This window comes from Oryzias latipes, chromosome 9 (genome assembly GCF_002234675.1).
Source record: "Oryzias latipes chromosome 9, ASM223467v1".
Taxonomy (NCBI): domain Eukaryota; kingdom Metazoa; phylum Chordata; class Actinopteri; order Beloniformes; family Adrianichthyidae; genus Oryzias; species Oryzias latipes.
In genome coordinates this window covers 7,128,550-7,145,824 of record NC_019867.2, presented here as the reverse complement: position 1 = coordinate 7,145,824, position 17,275 = coordinate 7,128,550, and the positions used below count along the sequence as shown (strand labels likewise).

General features: G+C 39.4%; 1 protein-coding gene across 1 annotated transcript in view; it reads right to left on the bottom strand.

Annotated features, from left to right (window-relative positions):
* Positions 1-209: 209 nt before the first annotated feature.
* commd10 (COMM domain containing 10) overlaps positions 210-17,275 on the bottom strand; it is a 58,376-nt gene continuing 41,310 nt past the window's right edge. The window contains exons 6-7 of the mRNA XM_004072201.4: positions 785-844; positions 210-663 (exon numbers count right to left, since the gene is read on the bottom strand). Of these exons, the coding sequence (XP_004072249.1) occupies positions 625-663; positions 785-844 (99 nt within the window). The 3' untranslated portion in view covers positions 210-624. The remainder of the gene's footprint in view (positions 664-784; positions 845-17,275) is intronic.

Below are 17,275 nucleotides of genomic sequence, written 5' to 3'. Positions count from 1 at the left end.
TTCCTCTTTACCAACACCGCTGATGTCAATATGTCCTTGTTCATGGATAAAAACACAAACAAGAATACAGTGTGAGTCCATCAGCGCACAAACACACAACGAAGGTCCGTAGAGCATCCCAGAACTCCCATCTGCTGAACCACCAGGTCCAGGTTGGTTCTAATTAGAAATAATGAGGCTTAACTAAACAACAACAGCCTGAACGGCTGTTTCATTTTCACTGAAAAATTTAATAGCATTGTTGTTGTTTTTTTCAAAATTACATAACAACTTTGTTCTGTATCAAGTTGCATACATTGGTTTGTTATTTGATATCACATTTTGTAAGTAATACATAAAAAATATCCAGCAATACTCAAAGCAGGTTATAGAAAATTGCCACTAAGAAGCTTGTTTAAGGGAAATTCATATTGATGTAAAGAAAAGTTGCTTTCCACCATAAAATCTCATTTTATTTACTGACTAACAACTTATAGGTGACTGCAGAGAACTCCGAAATAACTCCCTGTTTGGCCCATCACTCAATAAATCAAAGAAAAAAACAAGAGTTTCTGAATTTTTATCTGCTGAAAGAGCAGTCACTGTCACGCTAACAGTTTTTTTTTGCACATAAAGTACCAGGCATTAAGTTAGGGAATCCAACTGTCCTTGCACCATTTCAAGCTGAAAGAAAAAAAGGAAAACTTTTTGAGAACCTGATAAACAATGTTTAGACAAAATTATGAAGAAGAAATGAAAAAGAAATAAGCATATAAATGAAGATATACATATGTCATAAACAGACCTGCTTGTAGAACTTAAGCAGCTCGTCGTGGTTAAACTCAACAAAGACGTTCTCCTGAGCCTGTAAAGACAAAGAAGAGGACCAACATTAACTAACTACAAAATAAAAATAGGATGCAGGTGTATGAAAACAACAGAGCAGATTAGAAAAAACAGATAAGAGCACAAGCAAAAGGGTCATAACTGAAACTTGCTGAGCTGGCTTCTTGTGCTCTTTCATAAAAACCTTCATTAATTATTACTGTGCTCTGAACAGCATGTACCATCCCCAAGTCTTATCCATCAGAGTGCTTAAAAATAAACAGAAGCAAACGTCACCGTTTCTTCTCCACTCTGCTTTACTTCAATGTTCTTTCCTTTTGCTTCACTTGCTGCCCCCATTTCCTGGAAATCTTCAGCTGCTTTTGAAAATGTATGAATAAAAAAAGAATGTCTTGAAATTAAGCCATAATATTTAATGAAGACAGACTAAAGAGAAAATATCAGTAGCTAAAACTAAGTTTGTTCTATGTACTCATCCTTTCTTTTGTTACACAAACACACGCAAAAACAAAGCAGAAAAGATACATGCAAGTTTTTGAGACAGGTTCAATATTGTAAAATTATATTCTGACATAATAACTACTTTTTTTTTTAACTTGTCCTGTCCAACACCTAAGCAAACAGATGAGAGCTGAAAGTCTTTTGTGTTGGACATATTTTACTTTTACAACAGGGGTTATGTTTCTCATGATACACCAGATGTCTATTTAAATAAACCCCTTTTGTAATTTCAGCTAAACTTTATTAATATTAAAAAAGCTCACGGGGCCTGTCCACACACACACACACACACACACACACACACACACACACACACACACACACACACCATCAAACGTTACAAACACACCTGTTGGCTCCAAAAGTGTTCACACACAAGTTTACCTGGACATACTACCAATAACATTCACACACGCATACTTATGCATTCAGACTAACACATGTGAAACATTTCCTTCAGTTACGCAAACTGTTTGTGCAAAGGTGAGATAGCACCTGTGCTGTAAAGTAAAAAGAGGGAGAGAACCCAGCCGCAACCCCACCAAGGCCCCCATCGCAGCAGCAGCGGCGGCCAGGACCCCCCAACACCCGCACAGCACAGCAGATAGAGAAAGATAGCCTGCATTCGCCACCACGGGCAGGGCCAGCAGGACCGCTACAGCGGCCCCCAACGCCAAAGAGCAGGGGGGCACAGGGGGTAGAGAGTGCAAGCCCCAGCCCGACCCGTAGAGCAGCCTCCCAACCGCGCCCCGGGGGGCCCAATAAGGGGCACCGCCCCAGGGGGGCACCCCAAGCGTCAGACAGGCGGCCCGCCACCACCCAGGAGTCCTGACCATCCCTCCGCCCCAGCCCCAGGCACGAGTCAGGGCCCCCTCGGGAAGACCCGCCCCCACGCTGTAGGGAGGCCCATAATTACCCATTTTAAAGATAGATATTTTCCCACAGAACAAGTTTAAAAGTGCATTGCCTCATTTGTGTCCCAACTCTTTCACTAATGTATTCAGGTGATGACAGGTGATGCTGCTGCCAGTTTAACCGCCACGGTTTTCTACAGATGGGACAATGCTGTTTGAGTACGTCAGGAATGTGGTTTGGCATTGTTTTGCAATGATCAAGGTATTTTTTCTTAGAAGATTTCCAAATTGCACCATATGTTTCCCCCAAACCAGCTTATGTAAAGTGATGACAAAAAGCCAGATGGCTCCTTTTCCCCATCGCCTGGAGGAAACAGCTTCCATATTTGACCATAAAAGCATTTAACTTCCGTTAGTCCGTCAGAATTGTTTTCTACTTGAATTCGTTTTTTAGCACCAGTTGATGTCAAGAAAATCACAGTTTATAAATTTTCAAACTTTATATTGTGGATTAAATTAGTAACTACAAATAATGTTATAGTTATATTTTCAGTCAATTTGATCCTATTTGTATTATTAATCATAAAAAGCAGAAAAATCAGCTATTTATTTGTTTTACACATGTTTGAAATTAACAAACATTTTTTCCATCTTAATTCTTTTTTATAAACTCAGTTGACTGGGGCAGGCCAAAAAAGGTGCACACTTTCACATATTCACAAAGAGTTTTAACAGAGAAATAACTGAATAAATTATAAAAACATTGTTCAAAAATCTTTAAAAGTTTGGAAACTGCTGCAAGTATGCAGTTCCTTTTTTTTTTGGAAGCTATTTTATTGAGGCTGGACCTTAAAAACAGTCTAGAGAAAATCAGTGTAATGAGCTGACAGCATTGTCTGAAATAGGGCTATGAAACAGAAAGCTCAAAGCTTGACAACACACGGCTGTTGTGTGGGTAACAACGAAATCCCTTAATTACTGATGAGGCAAGAGCAGCAGAGGTTTTTGCCCATGAATTTCAAGTTAAAATATTTTTTTTCCCCATTTTGTTGCATCTGTCTTCCACTTTAAAACACTAAAATTTATAATAAAGCAATTGACTTCATTTTCATTATGTGCTTGTCCTTTTTTTCAGGCTTTTGAAGGAGCAGCCATCGTTCCGGTAATCATCCCTCCAATCAGAGGGAAATAATCTATCAACATGAGCAGGTTTTACAGCAAGACCCTCGCTTTACTGCAACAATGAATTCTGATCATTTATAGTCTTTTTTGTACAGGTAAGGATAGTGGAAAGTGTAAAAAGACAGATAAAGGAAAAACAAAAAGAGAAAGGGAATATATGCTTGGAGAGGGAAAAACAACAAGTGAAGCGACTGACTGTTGACTTATCTGAAGTTCTCCTCCCAAAGGTCTGACACTGAGGGATTAAAGGGGGCTTCGGGGCTTGTGAGTTAACAGACTGACTGGTTGGTTTGATAGAGGGAGGCTATGTGTCACAGCACATTAATGAGAGATAAATTAATTAGAAGAGATGTTAAAAGCGAGCACAAAGCTCTTGTCAAAGCACAGCAGCTCCGCCGATAAGGGAAAATGTAGGACAGTTCAGTGTTTACTTACAAACAGCGGCAGCAGCCAGCCCCCAAAAGAAAAGAAAAACGTTGGTAATGTGCTGTAACTGAGCGAGTTGGGATGCCATAAAGATGCAGATCAAAGCGAGCAAAAAAGGAAAACATATGACAGGAGACTTTTGAAAACTAGTTTGTTTTGATGGAATAGATGTGATTAAATTATCTGAATGAGGAATGGCTTGCATTACCAGCAGCACTTATCTCAGCTCATATCACACTTCTTTTATTGATCTCCACAGTGATAAACAGTATTACGAGAAAGCGGTGAGGATTGATGATTTATATTGGTTAATACCCTTTGCCGCACTAGGGGCACAGTAACATTGCAACGAGAAATCCAGAAGCACCAGCCTGCTCTCAGAAGTTAAAATGTGATGTTTTCGACATGTGTCAGTCAAAACCGAGCATCAAAAAAAGTGAAACTTACCAAACGTTACACATAAGAATCAAAGTGTGGAAACGTATATGTGACTGGCTGTTAGATTGGAAAGATTATCAGAAAAGTGCAGCCTGTGAGATCAGGAGAAATCTGGAGGATGTGGGCATGTTTGTACTTCTGCGTGTTTGTTTGGCCCATCATATTCTTCCTGAGGGTTGAGATTTTCCTAGGCAGTAACCCAACAACGCTCTGACAGATCTAGGCTAGCACTAATGGGGATAGGATGCATCATCCAGGCTGCCATCATGCACACACATATATGTGCACACATTACCGCCTCTTTATCGCCAAGAAAACAACAGTGCAGCAAGAATACAAGACAATCATTCAATGACTTTTAACAACATATAAATATATGGGGTTTTTTTTGCAAGTAAGAAAACCCTAGGTATAACCAGCAGTTATAATATCATCAAACTCTATACGATCAGTCCCCGATCCCCCAGGGATTAGTATCTGGCCACAGAGAAGAAAAAAAAAACTACATTTTTTCCATTTTATTTAAACTGATTTTGAAGAAAATTTGCAAAACTACTGGATTCGTTTTCGCAGAAAAGAGCCAGTGAGGAAACAGAAGAGAAGCCTATGACTTTAAAGAACATAGAAAGCTGCATTTACCAGAACCAGTAGTCTTTACTCCAAATATGGATTTATTGTAACATTTTTGTTTCCACAGAATTAGAATAATGCAGAATATTCAGCGACTGGCTGTCTAATGTTAAGAGGATGCCGCTAATAAAGTTGCTTAAACGACACAGACAAGAAAGATGATGAAGATATACATTTTATTCTCAAACGTTAAAGGAAACTGGAAGCTAGAAAAAAAAATTAGGATGCCCACTTCAATCCATGGAAATATTGACACACATTAAATTAAATTTTCCAAAATACCTTAGTTTTATGTTAACTTTGCTTGCTTGGAGGTGTCAATTTAGTGGTCGGCACTGCCACTTTGGAAAAGTGGCGGAGGGATTTTTGACAGGTAACAGAGAGATTTGACATGCGTCAAGAATAAGTCAGATGTAGTGGAGAGAATCAGTAGCTTTACGAAAAAGACCTTCAGAATCAGATTATAAATAAAACAGGAAAAAGGTGGGTGTTTTTCTTTTTCTTTTTTGCCCTGCAGCCCAGTACCAACTGTCCCATAAACCAATAGCGGTCCGCGGCCCGGGGATTGGGGACCACATAACTTTTAATCCTGCTACTCCCTGTTTTTTTAAATGATAGTCTGCAATACAAGACCACACTGAAGCTACATTTGGAGTGAAAGAAGAAGAACCCGCCCAAAAAGTGTCTATTTAGTCTCACAAGAAGTAAGAAAGAAAAAAAACAAATAAGGGAAAACTTTGCCCTTATTTGATCAAATGCAGAGAAGTATCAGATGCATCAGTTTTATATGACTGTGGTGTTCAGTGCAACACTTGGAAGTGAAATACCACAAGGACATTTTGTGAATGGGTTTGGGTTGGAGCAAAATGGAGCTCCCCATCAATTATTTACTGGAGTGAAGTAAAGTATAGCACACATCTGATGCCCTTGTCATAGCCAAGTTTTTTTTAAACTTAATTTGGTTTCATAAGTGCTTCTAAGAAACTGAAATGGTTCGGACTAAGAAGCACACGGAGGGGATGATGGGACAGCGGAGCTGAGAGTTGGCACACAAAAAAAAAAAGATGAAGCGTGGAGGGAAGAAATGAATGGCATAGTGACATTCAGTGACTGCATCTTAAAACAAACCTGTTTTAAAGACAAACGTTAATTCTCATCTATTTTGTGTGATTTCAAAGGTTTTGGTAAAATATCAAGAAAGCTGAATGTCACACATTTGCCTTGGTGCAGCATGAATGGAACATGAATGGAAAGAGTCAATATCCAGCAGCTGCAAAAAAAAGAAATAAGGCCCATGTGTCGATGTGAAGTGCCAATCAATGTGTTTGGAAGAAAGCAAAATATTGAATTGCATTGTAGATGCGTATAAATAAACAATTGTAGGTAAAGTACAAGAACTCACGTATTGATTAAATATCTTACAACTGACTTCATGCAACAAACTTGAGGTTTTTGATTCTATAGACTTTTAAAGGTCTTTATTGATGTTGCTCTTCGTTTCATCTTAGTTGATGAGTTCTAACTAATTCAGTTCGTTTTTTGTGCTGTCTTCTGTCCGTGAGCTTCTTTGCATTTGCATCTCTGGAACATGTTGCAATTAATTATGAGAAATTAGAACTTTGTCATAATTAGCATTGCTGCAAACAGCAGTGTAAACTTGTAATAAAAAGGGAGCCCTGTTTAATCCTGAAGCTTCAGTCTTTAGTCAGCCTAACCCTCAGGCAGGAGGAAGATTCACATTTCTGCAGCTACCACACGTTTACCTACATGAAATCCTTATCCTGCTGATACTGTCAGACCTGCTGAAATTGCCAGGACCCAGTCGTGTCAAAAACATTAAAGGTAGGAAAGAAAACCAGGTCCCTTTGGTGGCTGTTATGGCTGTTTCTGCAGGGCTGGATGGGGCCCATAAGGAGCACCTTTAACCCAGAGCTTGTCGGTTTATCTAGACATGTGTCATATTCACACCAGGTCATGGCTGTAAAAACTGAAAAAGTTAAACGTACAGACTCTTTTAGTTTTTGAGTATATATGGTGGAAACTTTATTTCAAATTATGATATCTTGATGAAATAAAACACCATCAGATCATTTAATTCCTAAAAGAAACTGAGAAAAAATAAGTTGAGTGATGTTAACAATTATAGCTTCTCCATTTTGTTTCTTGGTCATTTTTAATTTCCTCTAACAAGCAGAGGATCCGACTTGATCACAGATGCAGTGCAGCTCTGAATCTACAAAGCAAAAAGGTTCCTGCTCCTTCTGGTAACAAGAATGCCATAAACACCGATTCCACTGCTCTTTCTGCTTTACAGTGAAAATGTAAGAACTAAAAAGATTTTTACATGTATGGTTTTTATTTTTTTAATTAAGTTAATGATAACTGTCATGATACCATAAATGGACATGTAAAAAAATGTGGTGGAGTGACATAATTTACGACAATTAATAAATATAAAGTGCAAACATTAATTTCAAAGATCTTGAATTGTTGTAGTTGCACTTCTGTAATGAGAGTGACCTATTCTTAACATTCTATTTTATCTTTTACATTTATTTCCAGCATGAAAAGATAACAGTCCTGAGAATGAAAAGGTGCTGTACTTTCACCAGCTGATGATTTTACAGAAAGGGATGTCTTCAGTGACCTAGGAGCATTACGATTCCTCTGCTTAGACATTCCTGACAGTTTGTCCAACTGGACTCGTTGCTCGGTCGTCAACCTCTCCCAGACAGAGAAATCTTGACAACGTCTGATAAATAGACAGAGTGAAAGATAAAAATCACAGGAGAATGAGGCTGTCCGAGTTTGGTAAGTCTAAACATATAGATACACAAACACAGACATACACTAAACAAATACACCCATTTTTTGGTTGCCATAACTGTAGTTTTTACACAAATACAAACTTGTATGGCTTTGCTTCACTAGACAGCCAGACAGTCATCAATCAAACCACCATAAAGTTTGTTTGTAAATTCCAACGTTTCCATGGGTACAAATGTAAAAACAGAAGAAAACAAAATGAGATGAGTGATAACAGTTTGTCTGCATGCTTGGCTACTTTTCTAACCCTGTTGTCGGTCAACTCTTTGTGCAGTTGTGTCTGTCAAAAAACGTACAGTTTGCAATTCTTTCACAGCTTGTCTGTCACCTTTCTGTCTGTGCGTTCACAAACTCTCCCTGACGGAGCTGCATTCTGTCATCTGGATGATGGATGATCACCAGAAGTCACTCAGGAGGGACACGCTTGAGCTTGGTTTTGCATGCGTGGATGCAACTGGGTAGAGGTTTTGTTTTTTCCCCAAACCCATCGTAACACATTTTTATATTAATACAAATTAAGTTCTTCATTTTAGAACTAAAAAACAGAAAGTTTTGTTTCAATCTTTGTCTTTTCTAAAAAATCCCCTCCTGCAGGGATGTTTCTGATGTTTGTGTCCATGTTTCTGCAGCTACATGGTTTACAGACACTCAAACTGACAGTCAGCTGTGCTTAGAAAACTGCTTTTTTTGTTTAAGCAAAGATCTCGGCTGTTGTCTTTTGTGTAAAAGGTGTGTCAAATCAGTCATGTCTGTCCATGTGTCTAATACACCCTGTTAACATTGGCCCACCTTAAGCACCTCAGGTGGGTGGGAAGAATGCCAGTTTGATGTATTCAGTCATCTAACAGACCCATTTATCCAAAGTATGTTATTAGTGAGAAACAACATTCAAGCTTTGGAAATGATGATATACACATTACACACCAAATCAATAGGCAGAGCATGCATGGAAGTTAAAGGTAAGTGCTGTTTGATCATATTAGTGTGCTGAAGATGTCAGTTTTCCCTGAGGAAAGTCTTCCAGAGTGTCTTGAAGGTGCAGAGACACAGGCCTGCTGTGGTAGCATCTGATTGCTCATTCCAACAGTGAGCAGAAACAAATGAAAGCAGCCTGGACTGAAGCTGCTTGAAACTCTGGAGTGACAGTAGCAGTGGAAATTCCTGAAAGGAAAGCGGCGGTCAAGAGGAAGAATAAACCAATGAATGCTTTACATTACAGACTCCACTAACAGTCGGCAGGCAAACATTGTTGACTGAAATTTATATTCTAGCAGCTATGGAGGGAAGTTTAACCCTTTAGCTATCTTAGAAGACCCCACCCTTGTATCGATGTGTTCTCCCTACCATGACAAAGGTGGATAAAGGTGTAAAGATTTCATGTAATCCATGGACACCAGTGAGGTTCACAAATCATTGAAGAATAAAGGTTCAGCGCACTGTCTAGTGGGTCTAGATGACCCAACTCCCAATGTTACAGTGCCTAGGATAGCACAAGGGTTAAAGACCCACTCCAATGAATATATATATATATATATATATACCTATATATACAGTATATAAAGTTGAGATCAAAACTGAGTTTTAAGCCTGAACCATCTGACACGAAGAGGAGGATGGTTGCTTCCGCGAGGTGCATCAATTTCTGATAATGCAGACTTTTAAGCCCATTGTCCTGCTTATACAATGGTCACTTACAAAATGAATAAATATTCAATCAGTTTTTATAACTTTATTCTTGTTATTGTTTCAGTTTGGATCACTTTTTTTCACAAAAAGCGGACTATTTGTTACCAAGTACGGTAACATGACAAAGCGCCGACTTCAACAGCAAAGGAAAGCGATGTATATGCTGATCATCACGATGGGTGTAAATAAAGCATCAGTTCAGAGAGAAAGTTCACCTCTTACCACTTGTTTTTGTCCAGACGATGAAGCTAAAGTTTATTTTAAAGAAGCCAGCGCAGTGATTTAAAACATAATAGAAGCTTTGTGAGCGGTACTTCTTTTTTAGGTGTGCATTATCCCTGTGCGTTATCACTTTTTAATCCACACCTAGCAGTCAATCAGAATAAAGTATTTACCTGGACCATGGTATAAGTGCAAATAACAATCGGCAGGCCACAAGCTCCCTGCTCCGCTCCGTTCTGATAAATCTATTTGTAGACAAATAGATCCACTCACGTTTTTGTTTACCTCGTCCGAGCTGGCATCTGGATCAAAACTGTACGGCTGAATAGCTCCAATATTGCTCGGCATTTTTGTTGCACCGCTAATGTTAGCTTGGGGTTGTGAGGGGCTGTAAGATAGTAGGAAGGTGTGTAAATGAAGGGATGATGGGAAGTCACTGTCCAACAGTCCCGGCCACAACTCGTAGGCAAATTTCAAATGAACTCCTGCCACTCTGTAGAAACTATGTCCTAAAAAAACGACACAGGCTTTTTGATTTTGCCTAAAATTGGAGGTAGAGCGTTTAGCCACCAAGCCCCTGTCTTATGGAATAAACTCCCAGCTCATGTAAGAGAGGCCGACTCAGTTTCTACATTCAAAGTTAGACTGAAAACATTCCTATTTGGACAGGCTTATTGTCAGACTAGTTAATATTCAGAGATTATTTAACTTAATGTTAATTTGTTTAAATTAAACTTAATAATAACTATTTCTTTTAAAAGGCTGCTAGAAGTTGAAGCTGGGGTAACTATGGTGCACTGGGGTTCTGTCCTCTTTTCTTTTCTACTTCTACCCTTCCTTTCCTCTATTCTTGATCATAATTTATCATTTAGTTCTCCATGCCTCTGTCTGGTACAGTGCGATTCATGTATTGTCCCTCTTTTCCTCTTCCCTCCTGGGGAGTGGGAGTGCTTCCAGACTCCAGTTGTTTCATCCGTGCTCCAGTTCCTGACCGTTTACCTCGCCTTTGCTCCTGCTCCTACACCTGGCTGTGGATCCTGCCTCTGGCTCATCTCTGGCTCGTCTCTGCTCTGTACCTGACCGAGTACCTCGTCTCTGCTCCTGCTCCTACACCTGGCTGTGGTTCCTGTCTCCGGCTCGACTCGCGCCTTTGACTGTCCCCACAACCACGGCTGGATGAAGCTCGTCTGCTGGACTTTTATATATGTAGTTGTAGATTTAGATAAGTTAATTCTTCTCTAAGAGTTCTGGTAAATCGCCTGTCCGTCCTGGGGGAGGATCCCTCCTTCATGTGGGCACCCCTGAGGTTTCTTCGTTTTTTCCGGAATCCGGTTTTTTGGGGAGTTTTTCCTTACCGCGAAGGGGGGTCTAAGGGCAGGGATGCCAGTATAGCTTAGTCAGTTTGTTAGTTCATTTTAGTATTTTTCTATTGAACTCTTTGTATTCGTGATCCTTTTGATTTCATGTTTTACTTCGAAGCCCATCGAGACGACTGTTGTTGTGATTTTGGGCTATACAAATAAAATTGAATTGAATTGAATTAAAAACTACATTATTATAATTAAATAGACTACTTGAAATGTTCTGAAATAGATTAAAAAGAAAGAAAGAGTTTTATGACTGGAGGCTGAGCAGCAGAGAAAAAAGTGAGATAAGGTTTGTAAGCATTACTGAAGGGTAACAATGAACTAGACGATACTGAGGTCTTTCAGCCTGAAGCTTTTTCCTCTATTAAACAGCTTCCTATTAATTATGCCAATCAAATCTAACTCAATTGAACAACTTGTTAAATAAATATGTAATCTTACGACATGTTGTAAACAAGCAATGGCTGCCATAACACACTAATGTCTGACTCCTAACATTTGGAAAATGTCAGTATGTATTAAAATCTGAATTTATCGGATACAGCCATGCTGCACTCTTCTATTATGCAATTCATTTAGCATTTAGCAACACAACAAATGACAAAAGGATTGGCATTTATCTGCACTAGATTATAACAACTGCAATTTACCCCCAAAAAACCCAACAAGTCTAACAAATTATAAACATGTATCCGCTTGTAGAAAAATATCAAAGTTTCATTTAAAAAAGAACAGAATAATCAATGCTAAGGCAAACATTTTGTTTTAGAATCTGGACATTAACTTTTAGAGGTTTGCCAATTAACACATTTTTTGTCATTTTTTCTTTTGGCTCCACAATGCAAGAGGCCTTTTTAGAGTTTTACTTTTGGAAAAAAAGGCACTTTGCAAAAATGCTACTGTTTGATGGTTTTTATGTTCCTAAAATCCAACAAAAGTGGAGTAAGGAAAAAGAGCTTTACACCCACATATTCTAAAAAAATAATACGAATAACAATACATTTTTGAAACCTTGGAAACGTTACTAAAATTTAAAAGTAGAATGAAACTTAGCTAAACTGCATAATAACCTTGCTCCATTGACACCAGAGAAGTGCAGGGGGACATTTTCTTTTACGTGAACAGTAAATTAGACCTAGAACCTTATTAGGAATTCTTGGTAGTAGAGGCTTTGGGTTAAGCAATTACCACAGTACTTTTTTCTTTTTTATCCAACAGAAAAAACAGCAATTTGCAAAAGCAGGGTTAGTCTTTTCTTTTTTTAATGGTCCAGATCTCAACAAATAAAAAGAAAACAGAAATGAAAACTAAGGATTCTTGTTTAATCCGAACCCCTTTAGGATCCAAACCGTTCAAAAACAGCTTGAAGTAGTCCCGTATGCAGTAAACATGGAGGCTGCAGGGAGGGGTTCGGGTATGAGCAACTGTCCACAAAACCGCCCTGAAGCCCCTGCACAGTGACAGACAGGGGACTCAAAAACGCCTGCTATTCAGAAAAAAAAAGCCTACTGACTGCAACAAATAAAGGCGGCCAAAGCCAAACATGCCAAACTGTCAGTCACCTCTGGTACATTGAGCATAAATGAGAACAAGCTGTTAAATGCACACAAACTCAGGCGCGACCAAACGTATATAAGAGTTGGTAAAATAAACCATTTCCCAGATGCAAGTCTAATCAGATTACTTTTGAAAGGAAAAAATGGGCAAGTAAAGACTGTACTCTAAAGTTAAATGTATTTTTCTATTCATTAATTTCTATAAAATCGTCTTCTTAACGCTTTTATGTAGAATAAACCATAAAAAAATAAATACTGAGAAAAATGTCGGGGAGGGACTGTTTGACTTTGAAACAATCAGACAAAAAGCAGTGGGAGGGATAATAAACAATCTTGGGACTTGTGTGAGAAGACAGGTGCTGGGAGGAGAGGAGTCACTCCAAGTCTGACAGGATGAATATGTGGAAGTACACCAGACATGTACACATACCTAACAATCCCCCTGCAGACACAAACAAAGAGCTGCACAAACCCTGCTGAATGGCAACAAACATGTATTCACTCTATAGCACAGGGGGAAAAATGCACGTAAATCACAAGCTTGCTGAGACGAACAAAAGGTCCATCCCTGCTTGTGTGTGACCTCCCTCCGGTCAGACGCACCAGGCGCTTTCACAATCACTGCCCTTAAGCCACAACGGCACGAGGTGAGGTTTTCCTGCAGGAGTATTTCTGATTTCTGCCTCATCTTTTTCCCTTTTCCACCCCCCCCCTCCTTCCTAGATGCATTCCTCTTCTTTATCTGTGAAACTTCGCCTCAGCTGCTGTCTCCTCTTGCATTAACTGCCTCTTTATAATAAGCAGCCCATCAGTGAGCCGTCGGTCCATAGCCCAGCTGTGGACTGACATTTATTAAGAGTCAGCTTTGGCTGCAGCCTCGCTGTCTCTCTCTGCATCCCCTCATGAATACAGAGAACCAATTAGAGGAAGAACAGGGCACATGTCTACATGCTCAGGGAGGCAAGGCCACAAACACAAACAAATACCAAAACCGAAAAGGCAGACAGATGGAAGAAAGTACAGAAGAAAGTACAGCGGAAGCGAAGAGTGAATCAATCTCTCCAATATGCGATCCCCTGAAAAGAAGACACTATCTACAGTGCTAAGTGGAGGCAAGAAAAAAGAAAACGGGGACAAAAAAAACTCAAAGAAAGAAAAACTTAAAGAACAAAGCTACAAATAATTTAGCTGAACAACACTGCCACTACAGAGCTAAATTGTACACTAAATTCGAATTCAGTAATGATGAGGCTTGACATTTACCACCAGCAGCAGGAGGCAGCGCCTGTGGCTAAACAAATAACCTCCTTCGCGGTGGACTGAATTGGATGCTGGATATTTTGCCTGTGGTTTTGCTTCACGTGGATGAGGTCACCTATGTCCTGTCAGTCCCGCGGAAGTGCATGTGTTTAATCGTTATTTGCTTGTGTTCGTGCACCATCCATCCAAACTGGAATCCACCCCATCCTGTGTTGTGGTAGGGCACAATGAGACGTGACCGGGCTTCCAACCCTACAGTTCCCACATATGCCTTTCGACTCTTCCCATGCTATTTGGCAAAACAACATGGACATGAGCGCCTTGTTTATGATGAAAGGCTCCTTGTGTCGGATCCATTCAAATCAGAATCCCAGAGCCGAGAAAAGAAAACAGGAAGACACAGTGATGTTAGTGCCAGATATCTTCCTACCTCAATGGGGCTTTTTTTTTGTCTTCCTCTATTTTGGTTACTAATTTTAGTTGGCGTACTCAAACCTTTGCATCTGGAAAAACACTTCCATTATAACAGACTGATGTTATATTAGGGCATAAATTGGCCAATTGGAACCTCATGAACCACAGATTTATCTCCTGTTGACTTTAGTTATAGGCACTGGATCTTACACAGATGACCCACTAGATTATTTAAGTAACAATTGCAAAATGTTATGGCTAAAAAAATACTTTTAAAAAAATGACTTGCTGTTGGCTGTATGGTGTCGCAGTGGTCAACGCTCTCACCTCACAGTGAGAAGGCCCAGGTTCAATCCAAAGTAGGACCTTTCTATTTGCATGTTCTCGTCTTGCATGTATGGGTTTTTTCCTGTCACTCCAGTTTCCTCCAACAGTCCAAAAACATGCTTCAGAGATTAATTGATGATGCTTAATTGTCCTGAAGTGTTAAAATGCTAGCGTGGCCCTGCAATAGACTGGCCACCTGTCCAGGGTGTACTTGCCCACCAGTGGGTGGGATAGGCTCCAGCAACCCGGTTTCACTGAAATAAATTCATCAGGCTCAGAAAATGAATGGATGGATGGACTTGCTTTTTAATCAAACGTCTTAGCCAAAGATTTGAATTAAAGAGTTCGTCCTAATGTTGTTTTGATTGCAATCAAGACTATTTTGGACTTGTGAAAAATGTATACATGTATATATATATATATATATATATATATATATATATATATTGTAGTTGTGCTTTTAAGTAACTTCTTTTCAGTAATTGAACTTTGGTATGAAAGTAAAAATATAATGCACCATGAGATCAAATATTAAAGCCCACTAATGTTTTCTGTTTGTATTTGAATAATCAGCAGAAATGTTTTTGTAAATGTTTAAAATACAATTTTCATGTTGCATATTGCATTGGGGCTATGCCAGAAAGCCAAACTAAACTTTATAAATATTTCTCACGACACAAATTTGAAACCATAAATTTTGGGTTTTTCAACATTTTTTCTCAAAACTTACTGTTTACAGAACACTACGAAATAGAAAAGTTCACATCATTAAATTTCCAACTTCGGTGTGTCAAAACGTGCCATGAGAATCGCCAAGAGAGCTTTATATGATGAAAAGGTTTAGAGGTAGGGTGCAGATCAAAGTCGTAAAGTCTGGAAAAGTTAGAGAAAACTATAAAAGGGACCATTTGCCAGGTCATTATGTTCCACAGTTAATAAATTAAAAGATGAATACAGGATCTCTCTATGATGTCCAACACAGACAGTGGCTGTTTGTTGTGCAGTGTTCCGTTTCACCCACCACATCCCAACCTACACAAGAGAAAACACACAGCAACACACACACACATCGCTATGATTTTCACACTGCTACTCTCTCTGTCTAGCATGAACACAGAGATACATTGCTCAAAGTCTCTAGGTGGGCAAAGGGAGGGATTTTCACACGCCTGACTCCCAAGAGAGCTTTCAGTACAGTACAGAGAATAGCAGCAGGACGCGCACACAAAGCTGGGATTGTGTCCTTCCAGTTGGTCTCTCAATGAAGCTGAATGACAGAAACTCACTCACTCTCTGACTGCAGGCATTTCACACAAATACACACAGCATCTAGAGTTGTGTTTCTGTAACTCAAAGACCTAAAAGCCCTGTTGTTCTGAGGCCCACAATGTAAATAACAACACAGCAATACACATACTTTTTGAGGATAAGCAAAAAAAAATGTTTTTTTTAAATTGGCAAAGTGTAAGGACACCTTTAAAAAATATTCTAGCGAAATAAGAGGTTTTACAACAATTTAGAGTTGTTTTCAGGCTTTAAACAGAGAAATACCTGTCAATTCTTTACACAAGCTAAAACCTTAGGGCTGTCATACAGCCTTGTGTATTTTGCACAGATGAAACTTGGACAAACGTGAATATAAGTAGGAAAAGTGTAAAAGTTGTGGTCTTTACGTGAAATTTTTATCACAAATAAACCACGATAAGACCACAGAAGTACAAATAAACCACGCAAATAACACATAAATCAGCGTAGAAAATGAACGTGTATGATTATTGCGCTGTTTATATGTCATACAGTAGTAATTTCTGCGCCAATTGCGTAATTTGAACGTGATATGTGCGCCATATACGCGCACATATCATGCGTAGTACATGCATGAAAAGTCCATTAGAGATATGTGGATAAGCAAGACTGTTGTGGAAAGCCACAAATGTGTGTATACATCTCACAAAAATCATGCACAATTGCGTAAGATTTACATAGTAATTGCATGTAAACTACATAAAATACGCGAAAACCAAAACATTTTAACAGCTCAAAACCAATTTCACATAAAGACCCGTCGGGCAAAACCATCGACAGATATCTTATGCATTATGTCTGTCACACAGACATAATGCGCAAAATGTACGTAGTGGCTGTGTTACACGGCCTTTAGCTCAAAGGTGTAACTGGGATTTGACACCTGGGTGCGGCGGTGGCTCAGGAGGTTGAGCAGGTCGTCCAATGATCGAAGGGTCGGCAGCTCAATCCCCGCTCCCCCAGTCAACTGTCGTTGTGTCTTTGGGCAAGACACTTTACCCTCCCTGCCTCCAGTGAGGCTCCACTGGTGTGTGAATGCGTATAAATGTCCTGGCGATGGTCAGAGGGGCCGTACTGGCAGCCATGCCTCATCCTCTACCAAATATACATGAGGAGCAAATGAATAATTGAGACATTGTAAGCACTTTGAGTGTCTGGACAAGTGCAGATAAATCTAATCCATTTTTTAAAAATTATTTACCGAGGCAAAAGCAGATTAGGGGGAAGAGTTTCAAGTTTCTGTGTTCATCATGTACCAATATTACTAAACAAACTTTCAAGAAGGCTCAAATATTTGTTTGTGCTTATCAAACTCACATTTTGCAGTAGGAGTTCAATGGTGGAGCTTTAGAGGACCCATGAGGATATTTGGGCTCCTCTGTGCTGTTTGTGAGCCAACTGAGAATGACTGAGATCAACATCCTCACCACATCCTTCAGGAAAGCCGTTCAGAAGC